This window comes from Anolis sagrei, chromosome 6, assembly GCF_037176765.1.
Source record: "Anolis sagrei isolate rAnoSag1 chromosome 6, rAnoSag1.mat, whole genome shotgun sequence".
NCBI classification, from domain to species: domain Eukaryota; kingdom Metazoa; phylum Chordata; class Lepidosauria; order Squamata; family Dactyloidae; genus Anolis; species Anolis sagrei.
This window is the reverse complement of record NC_090026.1, coordinates 14,120,355-14,136,703: the sequence shown is the minus strand read 5'-3', so window position 1 is coordinate 14,136,703 and position 16,349 is coordinate 14,120,355. Positions and strand designations below refer to the sequence as shown.

The following is a 16,349-nucleotide window of genomic DNA, read 5'->3' as shown; positions in this document are numbered from 1 at the left end:
CTAGTTTTAAACACTTCTCTAGGAATGTCTAGATCCTTCAGCATGTCTCTATAGTTAACTTGTACTGGAAGATGGCCAGAATTACATGGGAAGACCTAGAGATTCCTAGAGAGGTGAAGACAGATGGGTCATATTTTCATGAAACAAATCTTTGTGTATTTTTGCTATTGAAATTTGAAGACGTCTATATTCTTTTCAGATGCTGAACATTGTGAGAAGTGCCCAGAAGATCAATATGCAAGCAAAGATCGGGTTCAATGTATTCCCAAGGTTATAACTTATTTATCCTTTCACAAACCCTTGGGAATAGCTTTGGCTGTTTCTGCTGCTTTCTTTTCTCTGGTCACTTTACTAGTCATGGGGAGCTTCGTCCAACACCGCAACACTCCCATTGTTAAAGCTGCCAACTGGAACATTACCCGTATTATGCTTTGTTCTCTGTTGCTCTGTTTTCTGAGCATCTTCTTATATTTCGGGCTGCCTGGAAAGGCACTCTGTTTTTTGCGTCACACTGTGTATGGCATCCTCATCTCATCCACTCTTTCGTGTCTATTGGGGAAAACCCTCACTGTGATGTTTGCCTTCAGGGCCACAAAACCAGGAAACAAGATATGGAAATGGGTAGCGAAGACACTAAGAATATCGGTCCCTATTCTCTGCTGTCTTATTCAAACTGGTTTCTTTGCTGTGTGGCTGACAACCTCTCCTCCATTTCCAGAATTTGACAAGCAGTCTCAGATTGAACAGATGATCGTGTACTGCAAAGAAGGTTCCACTGTCATGTTCTACACTGTCAATGGCTACCTGTGTTTTTTGGCCATCATCAGCTTAACCGTTGCCTTCTTGGCCAGAAAGTTGCCTGATGCTTTTAACGACACCAAACGGATCGCCTTAAGCATGGTGATGCATTTCAGCATTTTGGCAAGTTTTATTTCAGCCTGTTTGAGTGCAGCGAGAAAATATGTGGCACCAGTGGCAGCCTTTTCTATCTTAATATATAATTCTGGAATACTGGGTTTTATATTTCTTCCCAAATTGTATATCATTGTATTGAGACCTGAGCTGAACACAAAAGCACAGCTAGTAAGGAAAAGGAAATATGTCACTTAATTTTTTAAAGAAAGGTTTTCTATGCTTACCATATATACTAGGCATGGGCACACTTTGGTTCTCCAAGTGTTTGCGACTTCAACTCCCACACCTGGCGGTCCGGAGTGTGCCCATGCCTGGTCTAGACTTATTCATAAATACATAGAATAGTCTGTTTCATTATTGGGCATTACAGCAGCACAAATGGACTGGATGACCCACGAGGTCTCTTCCAACACAATGATTCTATGATTCTAAATCTTGCCTCAAATTTGTTCTAAGGTAGTGTTTTTCTCAACCTTCCTAATGCTGTGACCCCTTAATACAGTTTCTCATGTTATGGTGACCCCCAATCATAACATTATTTTCATTGCTATTTCATAACTGTAATTTTGCTACTGTTATGAATCATAATATAAATCTCTGATCTGCAGGATGTATTTTCATTCACTGGACCAAATTTGGTACAAATACCCGATATATCCAAATTTGAATACTGGTGGGGTTGGGAGGGATTGATTTTGTCATTTGGGAATTGTAGTTGCTGGGATTTATAGTTAATCTACAATCAAAGAGCATTCTGAACTCCATCAATGATGGAATTGAACCAAACTTGGCACACAGAATTCCCATGACCAACAAAAAATACTGGAAGGGTTTGGTGGGCATTGACCTTGAGTTTTGGAGTTGTGACTCACCTACATCTAGAGAGCAATGTGGACTCAAACAATGATGGATCTGGATCAAACTTGGCATGAATACTCAATATGCCCAAATGCGAACACTGATGGAGTTTGGGGAAAATAGACCTTGACATTTGGGAGTTGTAGTTGCTGAGATTTATAGTTCACCTGCAATCAAAAAGCATTCAGAACCTCACCAACAATAGAATTGGGCCAAACTTCCCACACAGAATCCCCATGCCTTGAAGGCACTCGCTGGTAAGAACCTCCCTCCATGCTCTCCTTCGCCCACACATGCACACCATGCTGCCATGTGCCAAGCACACCTGCTCTCCCCTCCATGCTTGGAGTCTCAGAAACAGCCCTCCCCTTGGCTGAAAGGCCAGCCAATCACAGTGGAGGAGGGCTTTTGGTGGGAGGATTGTTGTCTGTTTCCAACAAGGAAGAGAAGGACAGGTGGAGAGATCTTCAGCCTTCTCTGACAAAGGGGTTCCTAAGAACATCAGAAATATGTTTTCTGATGGTCTTTGGCAACCACTCTGAAATCCCCTTGCGAACCCTTTCAGATGTCCTCACCCCCAGGTTGAGAAATGCTGTTCTAATGCCTATGGGGATTTTTAAAATTATATCTACATGTTAGAAAATGCTTTCTGAAAACTGAAAATCTACACCTATGACAAGTACCAGGTATTGTATGTGTTGTCAAAGGAACCTGCAAATACAGTTGGGAAAGGTCTTCACCACAGATACATAAACAGAAGCTATCACAAATGCAGAAAGAAAAACAATGAACAATGTTACAGAATATCTTATCCATTAATACACCTGAACATTAGGATAAGCTTTCTGATGATAAGAGCTGTTTGACAGTGGGACACATTCATAGAATCATAGAATCATAGAGTTGGGCCATCCAGTCCAACCCCCTGCCAAGAAGCAGGAATGTTGCATTCAAATCACCCCTGACAGATGGCCATCCAGCCTCTGTTTAAAAGCTTCCAAAGAAGGAGCCTCCAGCACACTCCAGGGCAGAGAGTTCCACTGCTGAACGGCTCTCACAGTCAGGAAGTTCTTCCTCGTGTTCAGATGGAATCTCCTCTCTTGTAGTTTGAAGCCATTGTTCCACGTCCTAGTCTCCAAAGAAGCAGAAAACAAGCTTGCTCCCTCCTCCCTGTGGCTTCCTTTCACATATTTATACATGGCTATCATATCTCCTCTCAGCCTTCTCTTCTTCAGGCTAAATATGCCTAGCTCCTTAAGCCGCTCCTCATAGGGCTTGTTCTCCAGACCCTTGATCATTGCTTTGGAGTCTCCTTATTTGGAGATTTTAAAATAGGGGCTGGATATCTATCTGTCAGGAATGCTTTGATTGTGTATTTCTGAATCGCAGAATAGGGGTTGCACTGGATGGTCCTTAAAGTCTCTTATAATTGTTATGATTTTAGGTGTTCAATCTGTATGTCAGTAACTTTACCAACCATTGTACAGTTCATTAAATGCCTATTATTGGTGTAATTGTGTCTCATAAGCTTGGTATGTCATAGTTTGGAACTTTAGCAGCAGTTGGTGATCATCCAACTTAAGAGAAAAGTTGATTTCTGTCCCTATCATTCTGAGGCTGTACACGCGATGGACGTCTGTTGACATTGCACAGACCAAGGTTTAACACCTTCAAGAGACTATACATGGCTCTCTTGCCCACAGAGGATTGTATTTCGAGACACCCTATTAAGTGTTGAATTATGGGCCAGGATTTCTTTATAATTCCCTGTAAAATGTTTACAATGAGATTGAAAGTAAAGTTATCTTTAAAATGCTCAAACTGGATCTATTTTGTTAAAAGGAATTCATTATTTATCACTTGTAAAATCTTTCATCTTGTTTCAACAACTCTTTCTCTTGAACCCAGATGCATATATGTGTCCTTGAAAATAATCAACTGATTCTACCATGTGTGCATGATTTTAGTCACATTTTTTCATTTTGCCAGGAAATGATATGGGAATACTTTGTTCAAAATTGGCTATAGTTTTAATTTCGGTTGAGCTATTATTCAGTATTTAGTATTCAGTATTTAGGGGACCAAGACTACCTCTTAACATTCTATACTGATTCTCAATGGTTGCAAGTAATCATTAATTTAGTCTTTTAAACATTTCCATGGATTTCGTTTCCTTGGTTTCCTTCTGTACCTTTGGTACTTTGGGAGCTCATAATGGTAAGGGCCCTCCTGGTACAAAAACCCGCTCAACACGAAAGCAAGTGGGAACCAATCTTGGCTCCTCCTCCCCTTTTCGGCATCACAGTTGAATCTTTTTGATTTTCCTGATTCTTTTTATTTAATGGGACTGACTGGGAGTTGGGGACATGAGGGATGGTGGGTGGGGTGCATGCATTTGCGTTTGGGGGCTTTCACACTTTTAGCTTCTTTTTCTCCTTCCCTTCCTCTCTTTCAGGAAATACTTCTAAAATATTATGATGAATAATAGTAATCCTAGCAAACAAAAAGAGAAGCCTACCTCTCTTCTAGAGTAGAAAGTAGAAACAGCTTTAAGGAAGCAAAACCCCAAGCAGAAAGGAGATTGCAGTCTTGCAGGCAAGTGAGGGGATTTTTAAGGTAGTCCAGGGAGGATAGCTTGACTGAGCTCCAGGTCATTGCTCTTCCTATTTGGGCTTCCTTAAAATGCCTTGGAAAGCTGCTGGTGCTGGGAGAGAAGAAAGCTTACTCATCTGCCTCTTTTCTAGAGTAGAAAAGCTTTAAGAAGCAGTATACACAGTCAGGGCCGTAGCCAGAAAAAAATTTCGGGGAGGGTTGACAATTTCGGCGGGGGGGGGGGGGTTGAAAATTTCGGGGGGGGGGGGGTTGAAAATTTCAGGGAGGGTTGAAAATTTCAGGGTGGGGGGTTGAAACCTGCCTCCTAGCTCACGCTGAAGCAAATAGCACAGCAGGGGGCAGAGCAACCTTCAATAGCCCGCAGCTCTGCCCCTGTCAACCACCTCCACCAAGTCTGGCCTCCTTAATGAGAGTATTCAACCCCCCCCCCCCAACTTGGTTGCTTCACTACATCGGCTATTGCTGCAAGTAATGACAGTGTGAATAAATTGTCCATATTTGCCTGAGATAGTGCTTGCAGTTCTGGAGAGACTCTTAATTTTTTGCATCTCATAGACTTAGCATGGGGATTTGGTTAACCAGTTAAAATTCATGAGTAAACCAGTTTGTTTTTTTAAAATCTGAAACATTTCGGGGGGGGGTTGAACCCCTAAAACCACCCCCTCGCTACAGGCCTGTACACAGTCTCCGCCTCTACAAACAGAAGGGAAAGGATTCAGAAACTTAAGAGTAGTAACCCTGATGCTTTTTTAAAATCCAGGTCTTAACTCACTCCCCGGGGAGATTAGATCGGCGACCTCCCTTCTGACATTCAGGAAAAAACTGAAGACCTGGGTTTGGGACCAAGCCTTTGGACACACTGGCAGCTAAATTAAGGATCTGACGACAGACAAGGACAAATGGAATGGAATGGATATATGGACTCTGAACCCGAGCATGAGATTCTTTTAATATTTTATTATGTACCGATGTTTAATTTTTAACTGCTGAATTGCTTTGTATTTTAATTGTGCCTCCTTTGTAAGCCGCCCTGAGTCCCCCCCCCGGGGTGAGAAGGGCGGGGTATAAGTAATTGAAATAAAATAAATAAAATAATAATGAAGGATATGGAAGAGAAGCCCGTGGGAAGTCCCCCCCCCCCCCCAATAATGGGCTGGAAATGGTGCTTTCCAAACCCCATTGATGACACCCAGGCTCCATTGAAGGGAAGAAAGGAAAGGCTCCCGGGGAAAGGGGAGCCTCGTAAGATCCCCATTGCCACCAATGGACTAAAAAGAGCCATTTTTTTTTGGATGCTGAATGAAAATGCCCATTCAGCAACGCACTTGTTTTTGGGAAACACTGGAAAACGGATATTAGGGGCTTCCGGTATCTGGCAAGCAGGAACAGATAAGAATTCACCCAAAATGCACAAGCCTAATGTCCATTATGTTGCACCTTCTTCACCGATATATACCGTATATACTCGAGTATAAGCTGACCCGAATATAAGCTGAGGCACCTAATTTTACCACAAAAAAAAAATGGGAAAACATATTGACTTGAGTATAAACCGAGGGTGGGAAATGCAGCCACTACAGGTAAATTTCGAAATAAAAATAGATACCAATAAAATTACATTAATTGAGGCACCAGGAGGTGGAATGTTTTTTTTAATATTTACATAAAACTGTAATTTGAGATAAGACTGCCCAACTCTGATTAAATCATTACATATCTTCAATGTAAATGTACTTACGTATCCTTCCAAAAATAATAGAGTAAAATAATAAATAAATATAATAATAATAAAGTAAAATAATGGAAATGCAACAATAACAGTAATAATAGAGTAGAATAATAAATGTAATAATGGAGTAAAATAATAAATGCAATAATAATAAAGTAAAATAATAAATGCAATAATAATAAAGTAAAATAATAAATGTAATAATAATAATAATAATAATAATAATAATAGGGTAAAATACCGTAAATGTAATAATAATAAAGAGAGTAAAATAATACATGAAATAAAAATAATACCAATAACAGAGTAAAATAATAAATAACCTTGACTCGAGTATAAGCCGAGGGGAGCTTTTTCAGCCTAAAAAAGGGGCTGGAAAACTAGGCTTATACTTGGGTATATAAAGTATCTCATCTTGTCATTTCTTAAGAAATTGGAGAAAAAGTCATGCCTTTTCCCACCTATTATTGAGGAACCCCTTATATCAGCTATAACTAAATACGAGGAGTCCATGCATTTATTGTTTCTTGAGTATATACACTTTATTGATTTATTAATATATGGGTATACACAACTTTTTCCCCATAAGGAATACACATTCCAAACAAAAGATAAACAAGAAGCAGAAGGGGAAGAAAGTAAGAAATCAATTATTCCTTTTGTGTACAAGGTGTTCCCTGGTATTTAACTCTGGCCTCAGTACAATTACAAATAATTTAGGGAGAAAAATGCAACCAAGCAATCCAGTACTAGAAGACAAGATGGAGAAGATCTCCACAACCACCATGGATTTTCCCTTGGTGCTCAGGTAAGTGGGCACGAAAGAGATCCAAACACTACAAAACACCAGCATGCTAAATGTAATTAGCTTGGTTTCATTGAAAGTGTTGGGCAACTTCCTTGCAAAGAAAGCCACAGTGAAACTGATAACAGCCAGAAACCCCATATAGCCAAGGACAATGTAAAACATAATGTCCGAGCCTTCATTGCACTGCACAACTACTTGATCATTGTAGGAGTGTGTGTCCAACTCTGGAAATGGGGGTGAGATTACCAACCATATGACACAGATGGCAACTTGAACAAAAGTCAAAGAAACGATGATTGAAGCTGTCAGTCTTGTCCCAAACAATTTCTTCATCCTGTTTCCAGGCTTCGTGGCCATGAAGGCCAAGATGACTGTGATGGTTTTACCCAGCACTGAAGAAATCGCAATAGAGAAAACAATGGCAAAGAATATTTGCCGGAGAATGCAAGATACCTTGCCGGGATGGCCAATGAACAGAAAAGAGCACAAAAAGCAGAGCAGCAACGAGGAGAGCAGTGTATAAGTAATGCTTCTGTTATTAGCTTTGATGATAGGAGTATTTCGATGACGAATGACACTCCACATCACAACAAGTGTGGTTAGAGAAAAAAAGAGAACAAAGGAAGTCAAGACAATTCCCAAGGGTTCTTCAAATGACAAATAGATTATTTCTTTAGAGATGCATTGATTTTGGTTCTCATTTGGATACTCATCCACTGGACATTTCTTGCAGTGTTCTGAATCTGAAAATAATAATGATATTTTTTTAAAAAAATATGCACTATTTTTGCTAAAAGGACAGAGACTTCCAGTATTTACAGCATAAAGTGAGAAATTGCACGTATACAAAGATTTTTTTCATAAACATACACTTTTAAGTATGCTTTATAAAATGTGATTGACAGCTATACTAATACGTTTGGAACTGTGGTGAGCTAATTAAAAGAAACTAGGTGCCAGGGCACAATGATATGAGTAATGGAGTAATGTTGTTGAGTCTCAAGTAGAATGGGCCCATTGTTGTGCCCCATGAAGACTGTCACTGTTTACCTCTAGTTAAGCCTTTTTTAGTTACAGGGGTCAATATTTTATGTACAGTTTTTGGAGGGCCAGTGTAGACAGTGTCTTTGGATTTGAAGCCTCCGTTGCCCTGCCCCATTAAGAGGATAGCCGGAGGGTCTACAAATAGAACGTCCAGTTGGAGTTAAATTTTGAGACAATCTTAGAGACAATTGAACACCATACAAGAAAGAGACTAGTGAAATTCAGGAGGAGAGAAATTCCTGTCAGTTAATACATTCATGTTTGATTCAACTATATAGTCTCTGATCTGTTCCCTGTGCAGCCAATTCATCTTCCAAGTAGTTAAGATAACTCGGGCAGAACGGGATCAATTTGTATTGTGAATCAATAAGTAGATAAGTTTAATTGATTTAATGGGTTTATTCGTATTTGGACTAAAAGTATGTGTGCTGTCGTGCGCTGGGCCTATAGCAATTGGCTTTTGAACAGGACGGGCTCTTTGTGCCCAGCAGGAAGCCGGGTGCCTTGGATGAGAGGCCCTATGGGTTTACAAAGTCTTTAGAAGCTTAAAAGTTTAACAAAGTTCTTTATTATTGCTTAGGTCTTCAACAAACAATCTTAGATCTTCAACAAATCAAACAATGCTTCTTAACTTGTCTACAATGGACTTTTTGACCCTTCCCTGGGCAATCTGCTTTCTAGGCTTTGCTGGTGTGGGCCCTACTCCTGGCTCCAAATTGCTTCTTGGGTACCCGAGTAGACCTACCAGCCAAGGCTCTGAAGAATTTCAAGTTGGAGTCCTTAGGATTTTTCCCACGAAAGTTGTAGGTCCGTTTCTCCAACCCCAACAAGGGTTGTGCTGTAAAGCTGTTTCTCTTAAAAGCCTTTCTTTAGAGTCTGTTCTTAAAGCTGTGAGGCTGTAAATTCCCCAGCCAGAGCTTTTGGGACTGTTTTCCCCCAGACTTTGTAAGAAACGAAGCTTCTCTACAGGTAGCAAACTTTCACGTCCTGTAGCTGAGCTTCCAACTGTAAGACTGAACTAAAATAGTTTCCTTTCCCTCCTGAACCTGGAAAAAAGGGCGGAACTAAAACTTAACAATGATAGACAGGTGGCTAGCCCCATGACTGCAGAACCATCCAACTGTAAAATGCATGGCCAGAACAAGCACATGCAAATGCTCAAAGAACGAAACGGGGTTTGGAGCTCCTGGTACAGCCGTAACAGCACAGTATGGTTTTAGTCACCATCTATTATTTGTTAGATATTCAGCATGCTCTATTTAAGGAAAGTGTAAAATTGAGCAAAAAATCTCATAATACTACTGAAGAATCCAGTTTCTCCTGCATGGTCCTCTAATGGCCAAGTGTGTGGCTATCAAGAGGACATGGAAAACATAGCTCTTTATATGTTTTAATCTATTATTATTCTATGTGTTTATTTGCTGATTGTTTTAATTATTTTTAGTTTATGGCATAGGTTTTATGACTATGTTTAAGTGGCCAGAATCTTGCCTTGAGTCCCCCTACAGGGTGTTAGAAAGGCGGGGTATAAATGAAGCAAATAAATAAATAAATAGCTCCTAAACTACGCTTTCAGATCCAGTCTTTCCTCAATTCCTTTTTGCTATCAGTATAGGAATGAAAGGAGCCCCTGGTGGCACAGTGGGTTAAAGCACTGAGCTGCTGAGGTTGTTGACTGAGAGGTCGCAGGTTCGATTCCGGGGAGCGGCATGAGCTTCCGCTGTCAGCCCTAACTTCTTCCAACCTAGTAGTTCGAAAACATGCAAATGTAAGTAGATCAATAGGTACCGCTCCGGCGGGAAAGTAACGGCGCTCCATGCAGCCACGGCAGCCACATGACCTTGGAGGTGTCTGTGGACAATGCTGGCTGTTCAGCTTAGAAATGGAGATGAGCACCACACCCCAGAGTCAGACATGACTGGACTTAACGTCAGGGGACAACCTTTATCTTTTATAGGAATGAAATTAGAAGCCCAGGCTTCTCAGCATGACCTTTCTCCTTTGCTATACAAATCTGCTTTCATGCACATCCTAGTAAAGAATATACATAACTATGAAGAAGTCTAATGAGCAGATTCACTTGCAATCACTGGAATATCTTTTTCATGTCACTATAATACCTCCACTTACCTAGTTGGTTTGATATCATTCCTTCAGAGCACTGTTGACAAAGGTAGCAACAAACTGGTTCACCTTGATGGATGATCTTGCTTTGTCCAGGAGAACAAGGCTTAACACACCTGGACTGGGGAGGTTTCTATCAATAATCAGAGAGAAGGGTTCAGAGAATCTATATTTAACTTTTTATTATTACACAGTATCATATAAATCTGTGCTGATCTCTTACAATTCTAAGATCCACAATAGTTAGTAATCCACCCTATACCTTGAGCCCTTGAATTTCCTCATGCATCTCTCATAAACTGTTCTTAGGGATGAGTCACTTCCTAACTAAACCAGTTTGATTTTGCAATATACTGTAGCCTGGCCCCAGAGACCCTAGAGTACTTAATGGACTTGGCAAGCTGTCCTATCCCATTCAAAAACTAATACGAGCCTCATGAAAATAATATAAACCGATACCTGATAAAACTTGGGATTCCAATGAACAGCACTTCCATCAATGGTAAACTCTTTTCCTACAGGAGCCTGGGGATCCATTCTGCCAATGTGTATTCGATAGAAGGACTGATTGAGGAATGTGAATGTGTTGATGATATCATAGCCACCTGCCAATTTCCCTTTGTCATCAAAAAATATTTCTTCGCCAGCACTGTTGTTGAAACGGACATATTTCAGAAAAGGATGAAGCTAGATCAGAAGTGGGGAAGAAATTAATGAATTTGGATTAACAATGGGCAATAATAATAGTAATAATAATAATAAGAAGAAAATGTGGAGCTTTTGCAAGAATTTGAAGAACCAGCTTCTGAAGCACTTGTTGAACTACCAGGAACATTGACAGCAAGACAACAAGAGTTCAAGGATAAAATCATGGGCCATGCCGTATCAAATGCAATACGAAAGCGACTCCCAACTTTAAAAAACAGTGCCTAAGAGACAACTGGCACCTCTCATGAAGGATGTGAATACATTACTTTCTACTGTCCAAATAACATCAACTGAACAAACAAACAAACCCATTTGCCTAAAGTACAGCAGTGATAATAACAGAAGAGCTTGGGTTCCTACAACCTTGAGCACTGGTGGAACATGGACCTTGAGACTTGGGAGTTATAGTTGCTGGGATTTATAGTTGAACTACAATCAAAGAGCATTCTGAATACCATCAACAAAATAATTGGGCCAAACTTCCCACAGAGAACCTCCATGTGTTTTCTGATGGTCTTTGACGACCCCTCTGACACCCCCCTCATGACAACCCCGGGGTCCCAATCCCCAGATTGAGAAATGCTGCTCTAAGCATTGCTGATTAAAAAACAAAACAAAAACAAAGCAATATTGAAAATGTTAGCTGTAGGAAACAATGGGGGAAGAAAGTAAGGAGGAATTCAGGGGTCCTTCCATACAGCCCCATATTCCAGAATATCAAGGCAGAAAATCCCACATTATATGAGTGTGACTCAGATAACCCAGTTCAAAGCAGATATTGTGGGATTTTCTGCCTTGATATTCTGGGATATAGGACTGTGTAGAAGGGCCCGTAGACTGCTTTTTCTCTGAATGTTTTCTAAATACATAGGTATTTGTGTCCTCAAGTTTCTAGTTTTTGTTGACATTAAAGTGAACCAACTCGGCAAGGTTTCCCATTTGCTTCTTCTTGATCTGCAGTAGACAAGGGAATTTTCCTACCTGCCATGGGTGAATATTCTGAAGATCCCACATGTCTCTGGTTCTGAATGCCTTCTGCTTAAATCTGGATGAAAACATGGCATGAAGAGCATGTGCTATGACATGAACAGCATTGTAGATACTGTAACCCTGGCCAGACATTCCCTTTTCAAAGACATATTCAGAAAGGCTATCCAACTTTTCTTCCCCAGTGCAGATTTTTGCATTTGGTATAAAAATGTTATGTGTGGGATATGAACACACAAACGCATTTGACCAGAACATATGGAGGAAATACAGATTATGTTGATTTGGATTAATTGTGCCAATTGTTTCAGCATAGCCCGCAACATCTTTTGTGTGGAGGGAAAAGGACAAAGTACCATTTAAGGATTTGGGTGGGAATGCTCCACTAAAATATACGGTTGAGAAATCCCATCGAGCTGTTATGATCCAGATCCTCTCAATGGGCTTCATTTCATCAAACTCCTTGAATGTTAGAATCATTCGTAAACCTTCCATAGAACGGTAATCTCCATCAACGAGAATGACATTGGTCTCTGTCATTGAGAGAATGAAACTTAGTCTCTCCAATTTACTGTCAAGCTGCTTTGCTTCCCAGTATCTTTCCCAGTGATTCTTTATTGTTGGAACAATTTCTTTGAAAGCACAGCAAATATTGTTCCGGAGTAGCTGAGGAACCAGAGACCTCAATACCATTTCACCATTGTCATCATCTGAAAGAATGAGGCCAATCCAGGTCCATCCAAAATATGTAAGCAGTTTGACAACCCCGGCATACTGAATACTTTCATTTGGTACCATGGAATACACAGAGAGGAACTCTCTTTTATCTTGCGAGGCAGGATCAAAGGAACCACAATGGAGCTAAGGAAAAATGACAATTGTTTGTGAGGTCCTTGCTTCTTCAGCTACCAACGGTGTGGGATTCAATTACTTCCCTAAACATTCTAGCAAGGTAGAAAATTGAGTGAGATGAAGGACATTATCTCACAATGAGGAATGGCTTAAAGACCTGGACATGTTTAGCCTGCAGAAGAGAAGGCTTTGAGGAGACATGATGGCCATGTGCAAATATGTGAGGGGAAGCCATAGGGAGGAGAGAGCAAGTTTGTTTTCTGCTGCCCTGGAGACTAGGATGTAGAACAATGGCTTCAAACTACAGGAAAGGAGATCCCACCTGAACATGAGGAAGAACTTCCTGACTGTGAGAGTTGTTCAGCAGTGGAACTCTCTGCCCCCGAGTGTGGTGGAGACTCCTTTTTGGAGGCTTTTAAACAGAGGTGGAGCTTTGAATGCGATTTTTCTGCTTCTTGGCAGGGGGTTGGACTGGATCGCCCATGAGGTCTCTTCTCTAGTTACTGGGATTTATAGTTCACCTAGAATCAAAGAGCATTCTGAACCCCACCAATGAGAGAATTGGGCCAAACTTCCCACATAGAACCCCAATGACCAACAGAAAATACCATGTTTTCTGGTGGTCTTTGGTGACCCTTCTGACACCCCCTCGTAACCCCCCCCCAAGCTCCCGACCCCCAGGTTGACAAATGCTGCCTTAAGGTCATCCAGTCCAACTCCCTTGATCAGGGCAAGAAAACAAGCAAAGCCTTCCTGACAAAGAACCATCCAGCCATAGATATAGATAGATATGATTCACACACACACGACAGATAGAGTATCGGGCATTTGAAAGGGACCCCTAAAGAAGGGCAATTATATGTTGCATGTTCCAGAGTAGGCAAATGAGACATCAACACTGACAAAGAAACAACAAGAAATACCGTTTATCCACAAGCATCAAGAATTTACATATACTGGAAACCAAAACTTTCTCATTACTTTATTTTCCAGATCATGAGACCGGGCCACAGCAATATATACAATTGAATCAGTTTAGATCAGTTTGAAGGACAGGGAATATGCTGACAAAACCCTCTTTCCCCCAAATTGTAACTCATGGTAATTTTTCTTATGTAGACAGAAGAATGCACATACGTACCTGTGGCATTTTGTAGATATTGAAAATGTGGGGCATCTGCTTGGAGTTCTGAGAGGTGAGTCCTCCTATGACGGCCATTAACTTGTATTTCCTGTCACAGATATAGTTAAGAGGACTCCCCTGTCTTGTGAAAAGGAGATTCATCGTTCCCCAAAATGTTCCCATTTCATTGTACGCATTTTCAGTTGTCATGTATGACATTGTATGGTTGGGTAAAAGCTGCTGATCTTTTTCAATCTCTTCAATTGCGAATCGCAATGCTAAGAACTGATGGTAATGTTTGGGAAGTGGGCTGCAATGAGATGGCCATAGGTTCCTCAGGTTGTATCATTCTCACAAGTATATCATCTCAACTAGTTTACAGACAGCTGACACTCAAATGTCAGATTAATCTGACACTTAATCATGCTCAGTGTAGACCAGCACTTCCTGATATCCATCAAATGAAAACTGTGTTGTCAAAGGTTTTCATGGCCAGAATCACTGGGTTGCTGTGAGTTTTCCAGGCTGTATGGCCATATTCCAGAAGCATTCTCTCCTGACATTCCACCTACATCTATGGCAGGCATCCTCAGAGGTTGTGAGGTCTGTTGGAAACTAGGCAAGTGGGGTTTATGTGTCTGTGGAATGTCAAAGGTGGGAGAAAGAATTATTTTCTGTTGGAGTCAAATGTGAATGTTGCAATTGGTCACCTTGATTAGTGTTGAATAGCCTTGCAGCTTCAAAGCCTGACTATTTCTTGCCTGGCAGAATCCTTTGTTGGGAGGTGTTAGCTGGCCCTGATTGTTTCCTGTCAGGAATTCCCCTGTTTTTTGAGTGTTGCCCTTTATTTACTGTCCTGATTTTAGAGGGTTTTTTTTTAAATACTGGTAGCCAGATTTTGTTCATTTTTATGGTTTTCTCCTTTTTGTTGAAATTGTCCCCATGCTTGTGTATTTCAGTGGCTTCTCTGAAATCCATAGGCTTCAAGGCTATTCAATGCTAAACTATGTTGGCAATTTCAACATTTACATTTGCCTCCAATGGACAAAAGTTGTTTCTCCCACCCTGGACATCCCACAGATACAGTATATAAGCTTCACTTACCTAGTTTCCAACAGACCTCACACTCTAAGGATGCCTGCCATGGATGTGGGTGAAATGTCAGGAGAGAATTCTTCTAGAACATAGCCATGCAGCCCGGAAAACTCACAACAACCCATTGATTCCTGCGATGAAAACCTTCAAGAACACAGTATTTAAAACTGGTGGATTCTTACTCGGCAATTTGAGAAAGAACACAATTTTAAGCCAATGTAATATAATTTGTTGGGCAGGAGTGAGAATCCTTTTGCCAACTAGATTTTTATCTTTCAACTCCCAACATCCATAGTCACTGGTTATTGCAGCTAGTACCGAATTAATTCAGAGGCAAACAACTTTTGCAAAGTCATATTTGTAAGCATGTATCCCTTCGGAATATTCATTCTATCCAGTACAATAAAAGAGCTACTTACTAGCCATTCAGTCCCCTCTCTGGAAGTCTGTCAAAGGAGAGCTCATTCAATATAGGAATCACTAAAGAGACAAATTCACCAATAACAATAGCATTATGAAATCCATATAAATTCTTTTCACCCTCCGGCTGCCATCTGCATTTGGAGTTCCAATTTTTGCCAACAACCTGAGGCAATATTAAGAACAGAATGAGTAGCAACCATAACAACTGCCTGCATATTAACAACTGTTGGCCCCAACTATGCCTGGACAAACTCATTTTAAGAAGATGACTAGTATCAGTACTGAATAGAAGACTATTAGCCAAGACCATTTATTTATGCACAACCCGTAAAGCAAAAATCCCAACCTAGCCTGTCCAACTTTGCTTTGCTAAAGCCCCGTCTGTCTCCAAAGCAGTAACAAGAACGGTTATCTTGTCATAATTTTTGAATCTACTTTTAATAGATGTTGTTTTGTGTCCGTCTGTCTCTTGAGGTGGAATTTAGTTAAGATTCTGGCTTCTGGACAGCTTTGGGATATAGCGGTTGGGATGATAGTGATTATGATAATTGCATGTAGATTATAGAGTGAGCTTGTTTTCTGCTGCTTTGGAGCCAAAAACCAAATGATTCCATTTTCAAGAAAAAGGAGAGTCCATCTTAACATTAGGCTCCAAAAGGAGTAACATGAATCTATTGTTTCAAATTGCACAAGAGATTCCACCTAAACATTAGAAACAACTTCTTTGCAATGTATTGTCAAAGGCTTTCATGACCGGAATCACTGGGTTGTTGTAGGTTTTTTTGGGCTATATGGCCATGTTTATTTATTTATTTATTTATTTCTTGTACTTATTGACCGCCCCTCTCAGCCCGAGGGTGACTCGGGGCGGTGAACAACAACAAAGAAGACAGTATACAGTGAATCACGACGATACAAACCAGACAGATACAACACAACATATACTTATACTAAAAATCCGCTTCGTCGAGTCCTGGGGTCATAGCCGAGATTCGTAGTCCTAGTTCATTCCAATGTCATTCAAATACACTCAGTTGAAGGCCTGCTCGAAGAGCCATGTTTTCAGGCCC

At 40.6% G+C, this 16,349-nt stretch overlaps 1 protein-coding gene across 1 annotated transcript; it reads right to left on the bottom strand.

Annotated features, from left to right (window-relative positions):
* Positions 1 to 6,761: 6,761 nt before the first annotated feature.
* On the bottom strand, positions 6,762 to 13,923 carry LOC132779264 (vomeronasal type-2 receptor 26-like). Its single transcript, XM_060782955.2, has 4 exons — positions 13,780 to 13,923; positions 10,551 to 10,778; positions 10,098 to 10,224; positions 6,762 to 7,666 (listed from the first exon to the last, which is right to left on the bottom strand). The coding sequence occupies exons 1-4, from the start codon at positions 13,921 to 13,923 to the stop codon at positions 6,762 to 6,764; spliced, it is 1,404 nt and encodes a 467-aa protein (XP_060638938.2).
* Between the last annotated feature and the right edge of the window lie 2,426 nt (positions 13,924 to 16,349).

Excerpts from the sequence above, each read along its gene's own strand:
- LOC132779264 (XM_060782955.2), bottom strand. The coding sequence starts at position 13,923 with ATGAATCTCCTTTTCACAAGACAGGGGAGTCCTCTTAACTATATCTGT. Across the intron at positions 10,779-13,779 it reads ATATCTACAAAATGCCACAG|CTTCATCCTTTTCTGAAATA; the intron begins GTACGTATGTGC and ends CTTCTGATCTAG. Across the intron at positions 10,225-10,550 it reads GGAATCCCAAGTTTTATCAG|AAACCTCCCCAGTCCAGGTG; the intron begins GTATCGGTTTAT and ends GATTATTGATAG.